The sequence below is a fragment of the Talpa europaea genome (genome assembly GCF_964194135.1).
Source record: "Talpa europaea genome assembly, chromosome: 3".
Lineage (NCBI taxonomy): Eukaryota > Metazoa > Chordata > Mammalia > Eulipotyphla > Talpidae > Talpa > Talpa europaea.
Window position 1 is genome coordinate 62,900,374 of NC_140069.1, and position 12,068 is coordinate 62,912,441.

General features: G+C 37.2%; 1 protein-coding gene across 1 annotated transcript in view; it reads left to right on the top strand.

Moving 5' to 3' along the window:
• Positions 1-1,586: 1,586 nt before the first annotated feature.
• Positions 1,587-12,068, top strand: part of LOC311168841 (transcription elongation factor A protein 1) — a gene marked incomplete at its 3' end in the record, with an annotated part of 49,482 nt that continues 39,000 nt past the window's right edge. The window contains exons 1-2 of the mRNA XM_084230566.1: positions 1,587-1,673; positions 10,731-10,793. Coding sequence (XP_084086692.1) covers positions 1,611-1,673; positions 10,731-10,793 — 126 coding nt within the window. The 5' untranslated portion in view covers positions 1,587-1,610. The remainder of the gene's footprint in view (positions 1,674-10,730; positions 10,794-12,068) is intronic.

A 12,068-nucleotide genomic window follows, 5' to 3' on the forward strand; every position in this document is an offset into this window, starting at 1 on the left:
AATTTTAAGAGAGCTTGACCAGGGAGGTAAAAAAGAAAAACTCTAAGATAAGAGCTGGGAAAATGGGCAAATCTGCCTGGAGGAGTATAGCCACTAGGAGGAAGAGTCAATCACAAAATAGGATGATGAAATTTTAGAATAGGGGGGAAAAAAAGGTTTAAATACTCCTAGACACAGGCCCCTAACAGTTTTCTTGCCCCTCCTAAGTACAGTGTACTTCCTTACTTCCTTTAAATAAACTTTACTTTCTTAAGCAAAGTTTGTTTCTCTCTGCTTACTTACCTAAAATGTCTGTGAATTCCTACCCTCCTCCCCCCCCCCCCTTTGTGGGACAAGAACCTGTGGTGGTTCAAGGGCTAAATTAACAGCGCACACTGGCATCGTGTAGACCCTCCTATTTGTCATTATGAAATGAGTACAAATTCTTTTTCAGGACATAACAAACCTCAAGAAATGCTTTAGAACGAGAACTTCTCAATCATATAGTTTTTATCATAATTTAAATTGGGAATCAATCATTTTAAATTGAAATGAAATAAGGAAATAGGGAAAATAGTTCAAATTACTTACCTCCCTCCCCAATGATTGAACGAGAACTTGGAAAAATCTGTCATCTTAGTACAGAAATAACATTACATGGTGAATTTTGATTAATAACCTTAAATTTGGTGTGGGATTATGTCTGAGTTGGTAGTAATAGATGTAACTGGGTCTAGAGCCTTTGAAGGAGCTTATGCCCATCACTATTAATCTTACAGGCATTTCAACGTCTAGCTTGCTCTGTGGTGATGACTTCCTCATTGATTTTCAGAAAGGGCGAGATACCTGGTTTAGTTTCTTGGATGAAATAATTTCTGGTCATTATTTCATTCAACTATATTCCAAGTACTATGTCCAATATTCTGATTGGGACATGGTCCTTAAGGAGCTTACAAAAGTCTTGACTTTCGAAAAGGAACCGTTTAAAGCGGTTAAGTCTTTATTATAACAGGTTACTTAGAGGCATGGAGGGGTTTTGTTTTTCACGGCAGTTGGCTACCGTTAAGTAAACTCTTGGGTTTTTTAAAACCTGACTTTAAAAACCTCCAACAACAACAAAACAACAACAAACCCTCAAATTTCCGTCCTTCTAAACCTGCCTCAATTCACAGGTCTGCCCGGTCCAACCTCAGGGAAACCCCGGGCGACCTGCACGCGGGCAGAGGGGGCAAACCCCACACTGTGCGAAGGCCCACCCCGAGGCTGAGGCGCGGCGGAGCCAGGCCTCACCTCCTTCCCACTTTCGCTTCTGCCTGGCAGCCGCCCCAACCGCCGCGCGGGGCTCGAAGTCAGTCCAGCCCGCGCCTCGGCCTGCGCCTGACAGAGCCCGGCAGCGCATCGTCGATTGGTAGCGTCTGCACGGCGCGCGCGGAACTCGATTGGCTCTGCCTGTGGAGGGAGGAGACGCCATCGCCACTGCTGCGGCCTGGGTTTGTGAGGAAGGGCCTGGGCCCGGGCCTCCTTGGTGGGCTCGTTGAGCGCCTGGGCTCGTGTCCTGCCGCCGTCTCTGCCCCAGCTTTGCCCACTTCCCAGCCCAATAGGGGTGGGCGCGGGGAAGACCTGCCGGAGCCATGGAGGACGAGGTGGTCCGCATCGCCAAGAAGATGGACAAGATGGTGCAGAAGAAGAACGCGGTGAGCGCGGAGCGCGGCGCACGGCGCGGGCGGGGAGGGAGGCCGGGCGGCTGGAGGGGGCCGCCTTCGTGGGGGCCGGACGCGGTGGGCCTCAGGCCGGGCGGGAGGGGGTCCCGGCCCGCCTACACCCGCCCTCCAGTCGCGGGAAGCGGAGGTGAACCGCTCCCGCGTCCCGGGCAGGGTGTCATGGGTGGAGGGAGTGTGTTCCCGCGGCCACGGGCGTTGGGGCCAGTTTTCGGTGCTTCGATGTCCCTCACACGAGACATTCTCTATCTTTATTTTTAAACGTCTGTGCTATCAAATCCTCGCTAGGTTAAGAGTGGAAGAATATGGAAAGCCCTAGCTAGTTGAAATAATTCATTCGGTTTTCCACCATCGGTGGCTTACAACTAGAAATAACATCAAGTAGAGGTTAGTCATATATTTTAGACATGTGTAGGTTTATCAAGTAAAATGTAAAATTCTTGGATTTTAGTTTTGAGGAAGACTAGGCATTTTATCTGACCTAGGTTACGTGTTTGCGTAGCAGTTAAAAAGATAAACTTGGCAAGTTGCTAAACATTTCTCTAAAAGTGGATTCTGTTGGGTGGGCTTGTACAAAAGAGCTGTGATTACAAAACGCACATTAACTAGGGGGTAGAATGGATTGTACAGTTGTCATTACTGAGCATTCCCTAAGTGATTTACAGCAATGCCAGTGGCCTTATTTTGTTATTGATATGTTTGTGTGAGATCTGTCGTCCAGTTTCTGCACTGTTGTGTGCACTTGACATCCTTTGCTTCAGTCACCTCTTTTCAGTTAAATCTCTGCGATTGCCCTCATCTGGATTTGTTCCACCATGCTCAGCACATTGCAGTGTCAGTGTACCTTAAACAACATACTTTCTAAGAAACAAATTCCATATCAAACTAATGTGAAGGGGAAAAGGGATGCTATGCTTTTGTACAGCATATTAGAGTTATGAAACATCTGTAAAACATTCTTTGGAGACTCACTGCAGCTGTGATGTATCTATTTTACAGAATAAGAAACTGAATTAGAGAGATTAATTCATGTACTTAAATGCTGGACAGTTTTTAAAAAATATTTAAAATTTTTGTGTAGAAGAACTGGGGAGCAGGCCAGAGGTGCTGGGGGTGAGAGGATTCACCAGAGACAGTGGGGAGCAGAACAGGAGGAGCTACTGAAATACATTGTTAAGGGGAGCAGCGGTCGGTCGAGACAGGTGAAGTCTGCTAAGCCCTATATGGGTCAGCTCCCTGGCTGTGGATTGAGCTCAGGAACTCAGGCCGAAGTGGTGATAGTGCTTAGATTCAACTCCTAGGCCACTAGGGAGGCCCTGGACAGTTGGTTTAAGCCAGGTTTTTTTTTTTTTTTTTTTACAGGACAGCATGTAGTGTTTTAAAATGGAATTCTTGAGATTTCAAACATAGTCTGTTCCTCTTTTAACAGGTGCATTGCTCAACATTTTATTTTGTACCCTGTCTATCTGTATTTGCAATTTTGGCCTTTTAAAGTACTTCCTGCTTGTTTTCTGTTCTATCATTGCCCATTTTTTTTTTCTTCTATTGATACAGCTTTCTGGTTGTTTCATATGCTGAACACTTTCTGTTATTTTGTTAAAATTGGAATTTTTCCCCTTACCTGGAGATCACTACACTCCCACATTAGAAGCTCCCAGGGAAAAAGATGGTTTCTTGGGTAATTTTTTTTCTCTAGCTCCAACTGTGATGTGTTTCTTTTAATCATCTGATGCATTAGGTGTTTGCTTTTATTTTTTTCCCCCTTCATTATATTAGATGTTACTTAAAATAAATAGTAATTCATTAAGGGCAAGTACAGAGTAGACCAGTTAGTATTTATCTGCAGCTCTCAAATTATCAACATATTTTCAGATCTTTAGTAATTAGTGTGGGGAAAGGCGGGGGGGGGGGGGGGGGGTAATTGCCAAAGATAAATCCTCAAATCTTACTTTCCTTCTCAAATCTTATTTTTCTAATAGTTCAAAACTTTACCAATATGAAAATTTGCCCCCCCCCAGACTAAAATCGACTCTTTATTTTTTCTTCTCCCTTTTCCTGTCTTATAGAAAATCAAATAGACAAATGTTGTTTTAGGGTTGCAAGTGTATGGTAGATTTCTGTATTCTGTAGTTTCTAGATTTTCTTTGTGAGCTTTTTTTTTACATTTATACATGAAAAAGTAAGCTTTGCTTGAATAACATGTCATCTCAATTGAGAAGTTTAAGTGCTACTTTTGGACATTATTTTGTTTTAATAAAACTAGGTGTCACATTTAAGTAATAAAAACAGCTACCATTTACTGATCTGTTACTCTGAGCCAGGCATTTTTTACTCCAAAGACATTTTTGCAAGGTAAATATTATCCCCATGCTAAAAATGAGGAAACTAAGTATTTAGAAAACTAAATGAACTGTTCTGAGTCAAATAGCAAGGAAGTGCCCAAATAAAGATGTGAATCTTAAATCTGTTTTGCTCTAAAGCCAGTTCCACTCTGTTAAGTTACAGTGTTTGTAGAAAACCCTTGCGTCTGTTTTTGATCTTTGTATGGGTACAATTAAGTGACTATTAGATTGGAAAGTAAGGGTATTAGCTCTTTTGGGGCAGACAGGTTTTGCTAAATACCCAGTTTCCTGAGTGTAGTACTACTGAGAATGTTGTCCCATATATATACTTAATCTAAAACAGTATTTAGCAGTTTTATAAGTGCTCAATTGAGCCCATGATGGTACCATATGTTAGTTTCAAATTTTCAGGTATTAGCTGTTTTTCACTTAGCTATTTTCTTGTCATCCTGACTTGATGTGACTTGATGTCAATAAGCAATTCTTACTCCTAATCTGGGTCCAAATTCTGGCTCTTCTCAATTTTAGCTTTGTGATCTTAGGCAAGTTCTTTAACATCTCTAAAGTTTTTCTTTATGATAAATTAGAAGTAATTTATCATCAATTAAGGATTAGATGAATATAAAATTCAGCTTTCTGGATTGTATTGGTGATAACACTATATGGTGGAAGGAGTGAGGTAAGAATTAGAATTTTCAAGTTCATGGAGAGACTGTGTGTGTTGCTATTTTTATCCTTGAAGACCCAGGCCTGGGCGGAATTAAATTTCAGGGAGAGAACTTGAAATTAAATATTAGAATTTCCTAGAAGTGGAATTCTTGAAATGTGTATATTTCTAAGTTTTATTGTACCTGAGTTGGGAAAAAAAAAAACAAACCCTTAGGTTTCATGTTAATGTTAGCCTAATAACTATAAATAAAAATTTAGAATGACTACACAATTTTTTTAAACTATGGAGATGATAAATTCACTCTTTAAAGTGTGTAATTCAGGGCCTCCCTGGTGGCGCAGCGGTTGAGCACTGAGTTGTGAAGCTGCCCGCAGCCTCTGCAGCGCCGGTTCCATCCCCGGCTGCTCCCCTGCCACTGGAGGAGGGTCCCACATGGCGCACAGACCTCTCCTGCCGCCCGCTGCTCCCCTCAGCAGTGTTTTTCAGTCCTTCTGCCTGTTCTGCTCTCCGCTCTCGCTCTGGTGAATTCTCTCACCCTCGCGCGCTTCTGACTGTACCCAGTGCTTGTATAAATAAATAAATAAATAAATCATAAAAAAAAATAAAGTGTATAATTCAATGACTTGTAGTATGTTCACAGATTTATGTAACTTTTACCACTGTTTAATTTTAGAATATTTTCATCACCCCAAAGAGAGACCTGTACTCATTAAATTAAGTAGTCACCTTAGTTGATCTCTTCCCATATACTACCACCCAGTAATTTTTCTGTCTCTGTGAATTTGCCTATTCTGGGCATTTCATATAATGAAGTGATAAAATATTTGTATAGATGGAACTTAAGTGATCTTTTGTGATCAGCTTCTTTCAGTTTGTGTTTAGTTTCCTTCATGTTATAGCATGTATCAGCATTTCATTCCTTTTTATTTAACTATGTTTAATCTTTTGAGGAACTGCCTGTTTTCCAAAGTGACTATCATTTTACATTCTGAACAGCAAGTATGACTTGATATCTAATTTCACCATGTCTTCTTCAACTCTTGTCTTTCTCTTTTTTTATGATAGCCATGGTAATGAGTGTAAAATGATACCTCACTGGTTTTGATTTGCGTATCTGTAATGGCTATTAATACATGTTTTTTCATTGTTGGCTATTTGTCTATCTTTGAAGAAATGTCTGTTCAGACCCTTTGCCCATTTTTTAATTGTTAGTATCACTGCGTTTTAAGAATTTATATTCTGAACAGTAGACCCTTATCAAAAACAGGATTTGGATATGATGTCATCCACTCTGTGGGTTGTCTTTTAACTCTGAATAGTCTTTTTTAATGTTTTAATTGATGTAGCATTGGTTTATAGTGTTGTATATGATCTAGAGGTATAGAATCACACTGGTCAGGCACTGAAAGTCCTCCATGTCCATTGTGCCACCTCTCTACTTTACTCCTTCCTACCTCTCCAGTAGCCTCAATTCTACAGTCAGAGTTGGTATTGGTTTGATTTTATCTGACCCTTTGTTTTGTTTCTCTAGATTCCACATATAAGAGACACCATTTGGTATTTGTTTTTTTCCTTCTGCCTTATTTTGCTTAGCATAATCCCCTCCAGTTCATCTGTGTTGTTGCAAAAGGCAAAAGTTTATCTTTTTTTTTATACTGAGTAGAATTGCATTGTATGTATATACAACATCTTTGAAATTCCAGAACTTTTACTTTTGATAAAGTCAGAGTTATGTATTTTTTTTTTCTTTTGTAGCTTGTGTTTTTGGTATAGAGTAACTACTAATTTGAGATGACCAAGTAAAATTTTAATTCCTAAGTTTATCATGATGCTGCCAACCTGTAACTCAAGTATTGATAATTTTGTGTTTCCTTTTTAAAACAAAGCATCTTAGTTCTTATAATAATTCTTACTGAGAGGTGGTTGTTGATTGAGCTTAAATAATGCTCACTTAAATGCAGATCTATTTTTTTATCAACTGTATCTTATGTGTCAGGAATTTTTTGATACTTTATGTGTGTCATATTTCATCATTTGACCATTTTAATTACTCGAGGGCTGTGTATTCTCTCATCTACATGTAAAGAAGCTGAAATTTGAAAAGGACAAATAAGATATCTAAGATCTAATAATTAGGAAGTTACAGGGCATGGATTTGAATCTAGATTCTATCTCCCTTGTTCTTAACTGTGTATTTTCTGTTGCTCTCCCATTATATCTCCTAGAAGAGAAGGATGTTTGTATCCTGCATAATTTTGTATAAACTGAGTGCCCATACAAGTTTATGTAATTCATCAAAGTACTTATTTCCATTGACAGAGAGGAGTATCAGTATATAATAACATGGCCTGATAGCTGATGTTTATTTTTCAGCCAGAAGTTAAAGTAAAATCTTACTTTCTCTTGCATCATTAGCTATAGTAAATGTTGCAATCTAATAGACATGACTTCTTGAGGCAGGTAAGAACTGGGATAGGATAAAATTAAGTTTCTTGTTTGGGTGATGTTATTCACTCAAATTCATACAGCAAAATGGCAATGGGTGGACCTGTGGAATGGAAATAGCAGTTGTGTAATAGTCGAAGGACTATATTTCTTGTCCTTCATCTTACCCATCATTATGACATTGGCAAATCACTTTTCTTTCCTGAGTTTAAATTTCTTTGTATAATTGAGGATTTGAAGTAGATGCTCAAAGCTTTTTGTTTATTTTTAAATTCCCTGATGTCTAAAAGAGTTTCTGCTTGCTTACTGCAGTATTGTCAACACAGAGCAGAGCTTGCTCATAGTGTTAAAAGAATACTTTTTGAGAGGCAATAGAATAGAATAGAATTGAATGGAATAGAATAGAATGGAATAGAACCGGGTAGTTCTCACCTTTTTTTAAATGACCTTGTGTAAGTACTTAAGTTATCTGGGCTTCAAGTTCCGCATGTATAAAATGTAAAGTGTATGTTTTTGTGTGTCTTTCTGTAGTAAGATCACCTGTTTCCAAAGGGTTTCTTGTGGAGATGAAAGGAGGAATATATGTAATGTATTTAACACACTACTTGCATATGGTAACACTGAAAGGTTTGTCACTGGTGTAATACACAGTCATCTTTTTTTTTGCGATTTTCATTCATTCAAATCATCATAGCTGTTTGTTAAAGAAGTTGATTGAAGTACTCATTTTATTTGATGAGAACAGAGTGTGATTATGAGAAAGATCATAGTTTTATTCCATTAGTTTTATTTAGCTTTTTCTTCCTTATGTATCTCTAACCCAGTCTCATCAGAGATATCTGAATAAATTGGAAAAGTGTGATGAAATTAATGCAATTATATGGACTTTAAAAGCAACTTAAACCTTATGCCACATTACTAATGTGTTAGAATAACTTTATATGTAACAGATAGCATTATGTAAGTCTTAGGAGACCTTGCTTTTTAAGGAACTCTTAGAAGTTTGACTCTTTATCTCCCTTTCTAATTGATCCAAGGTTAGAAATGGAGTGGAGTGTCCATGGATACATGAGTAGAAGAAAAATGTCCATCGTAGATAGAGCATACAGGTCCACAATCTCTACATCAAAACCTTTGGAATCAAGACATGTATTTTGGGCCTCCCTGGTGGCGCAAAGGGTTAAGACGCAACCTGTGAAGCTATCCGCAGCCACTGCAGCACGAATTCGATCCCTGGCCAGGGAGCTACCCACATGGCACAGCAGACCTCTCCTGATGCACCCGCTGCTCCCCTCAGCAGTATATCTGCCTGTTCTGTTCCCCGCTTTGTCTCTGGTGAATCCTCTCACCACCCACACCTCTGGCCTGTACCCCTGTTCTTGTATGCATAAATAAATAAATCTTTTTTAAAAAAAAAAGACATGTATTTTAAAGTTCCAAATATTTTCAGATTTTATAAAGGTAATATGGTACACACATCATATATACTTAATGTCTCAAGGAGATCTGGGCAGTTCCCAGTTATATAGGCATTAATATTGTATGGCAAAGTGCAGTACTCTCGCGTTAAAAGAGAGAAATAGAACATAAATAACTATATCTGTTAGGGTTAGCTGCCAAATGAGTTTATTGAAAACCAGTGAGATATCTTTTGGTTTTCAGAGTTTTTTTGGTTTGGGGTTTGCAGATACAGAACTGAATACCTTATTTGCTCACAGTGGTAGTGTACGTCTCTAATAATTGTATTTCACTTTTTAAAAGTTGCTTCCAAGTAAAAAGAAATTATAGAATTTCAAGATCAGAAGGATTCTTCAAGCAGTGAATCATTAAAATCCTTTATAATTTATTTTATAATTTCTATTGAATTTGTTTTTATTTATGGGACACTGATTATATTAAAATGATGTATCTGTAGCCATAAGAAAGTTTTATTCTTGACAGTCAATTCCATTATCAGTCCACTTAAAATGGAAACATTTTTTGACTGTAAGCCTTTACTTGATTTTATATTTAAGAAATATAATTATGCTGTGTGATTCCATGTTTATTTCTTCTTTGGGCTGAATAATGAGGGACTAACTCTGGGGCTTTCTGTTTCCTTGGAGCATACTGTATTTCATTGATTTGTAGAATGCCTAGTTTTCATATTTAAGCATTGCAGAAAGCAGAATGAGTTACACATATCATTGGCCAGATGGCTTTTGGGATCTACTGTCACAGGCAGTACATCAAATTCAGCATTAACATTTGCGGAATGGGTGTCCGGGGCTTGGAAGAAAATCTGAGTGCCATTAGTAGAGTGCTCTTTGAACTTCAAGGAAAAAATGACTGAAGAGCAGTGCAGATAAAAATCAGCTAACTGTACATACCACAAAGCTAGCAAAGAGCCAATGATTTTAAGCTCTTCATGGAGTCTTTTATGAAATGCTACATTATTAGTGTTCTTGATAAAACTTTTTTGTGCAGTAAAAATAGGTATTGTATCTGAGTCAGATTCATAACCATTGAACTCTAAATGTGAACTAGTTTTAGAAATCCCTTTATGTTTTGCTTATATTTTTCTTTTTATATATGTTAAAGGCAATTTATAAAACTTTCAAGTCTAAAATAATTCAGTAAGCAAACGTTAAGAAAACACTGTCATAGCTTAATAGATTTTCATTATTAATGGTATATAGAATAATGATGTGTCCAAATAGAGTACATTCTATGAGTATTGGACTAAACAAAATGATTGACTAAGTCAGTGTATTAGGCAAAATATGGTAGATGAAATGAACATCAGTTTGGAATATTTGACCAAGCACTGTAGGTGGTGCTGTTGCTTTTTATTTAATTCCATTCCTCGTGCTTTATGTAATTTTTTCGAGTCTTTTGTTCTTTCTTCATCATCTGTGGGAGCCTTTGATTCTAAATGAGAATTGGCAATGTGGACAGGCCTGTAAGCTTAACATAGATCTTAGTTCTGAATTTTTTTCAGAATTTTGCTTTTTACTATATTGCAAGAAGAAGGTATATAGCAGTGTTCTTGTGACAGACGCGTAAGATACAGAGTGATCTCAAGAAAATTCTAGCAAAGAGACACTCTTTCCCACTCTCTCCATGTTTGAGCGAATGCTAGACGTACTGCATCTTCCTATTTCCATTCCCATTTTCTCAGGGTTAGCTCCTTTCACAGGTAGATGATGTCCATGGAAATTTGGAATATGTTATACCACCATAGTATTTTACATTTCCGCTTGCAACACATAATAAACAAGTAACATTGAAAATAAACTTTCACAAAACATTACTTAACTAGTCTGGTCATAAGCTAGTAAATGGTTTTTTATGATTCTCTGATGAACAGTAAGCCTTATTCGGAAAACACTGTTTCTCTCTCTCTCTTGTCTCTCTCTCTGTCTCTCTCCCTCTCTCCCTCTCTCTCTTTCTCTCTCTCTCTCACACATATCTTTACTATTATTCTGATTTAAATAAATAAGCCATAGTGAGATTTAGATAGAAAAACATAAACTCTCTAGCTAGTCCTTTCTTTGTCATTTGGGAAATTCATTATGAAATTGTTTTATTTTATAGGCTGGAGCATTGGATTTGTTGAAGGAGCTTAAGAATATTCCTATGACCCTAGAATTATTACAGGTATGTGCAAATATGTGTCATATTTTTTGAATAGATAACTATCAGGAAATTCTGATGTATCTTCAGTACCAATATAAATTTTTCTATTCTGTTATGATATGGACCATTATTAACTTTTTTAAGATAGTAAAATAAATCAACGGGTTACTAATTCACTGTTACAGAAAAATGTTGTTTTTCTCAGCAAAAATGAAACTTGAATCTCTAAGGTTGACAGAAGGAATGAAATCTTACTGTGAAAGGAAGCTAGACTCTTGTCTCTTATTTAATCTCTCAAGATTTCACTTTCTTGGGCTATCATCAGTAGCTGCTGCCAACATGAAACTAGCATTAGGAGTGAGGATAGCAAAGTGTCACTCTTCTCCCTTTTATAAGCACTGATTAACTGCAAACACAATCAGGTTATCTAGTAGTCTGTGTAGATTCATTTCTGAGGTCTTATTTTAATCTTCTATTAAGACTAAAACATAAATATAAAACTTTAAAAATTATTTTTATTATTTTTGTCTAAGTGTTCAAAAAGAAAGTAAATATTAAGATGAATTTTGGCTTTTTCTACCACACATTTCTTATTACCCTTAAGGGTCACCTTTCACATTTCTAATCAGTTATGTCTGAATTTATGAAAAGGTGAACATGATTGGGGAAAAAAATCACCTATTTATTTTCACTAACATCTTAACTGAAATTGAGCATTTCTTGCATTTATGAGGGCAGTAAACTGTGGTTGTATTAGCAATATTTATGATTGTAATCTAAAGAAATCACTAATTTTTAAACTTTGTATTATAGTTGTAGATGTATTGACATTCATTTTTGCTGATTATGCTGGGAATGGCTCTTAATATTTTAATAAAGGAGCACATACGGTGTCATCTGTGAAAATATTTTGTAACTATATTGCAATTGATTTTCTAGAATTGATTTCTGTTTCTAAAACAATCTTTAGTCATATGCAATCCTATGTATTTTACTTAATCCTTTTTAAAAGTGTTCTAGAAAGGATACATAGGCTTTACCAGATTGCCAGATGGTGCAATAAACACGGTAGGAACTCCTCTACATGTAGACCCAAGAAAGAGAAAGGAAGGAAGTCATTAAGTCTTATCTCTGTTCAGAGACTATTTCAGGATCAGAAGCTTCTTTCACAAATCAACTCTGAGAATAACCTTTTTTTTGAGACAGTACTTTACTCTACCTGGGCATGGCCTTATCATAGCAGCCTATGTGGGAAAAACCACATAATATAAAAACAACATAGTTAACCAATATTTA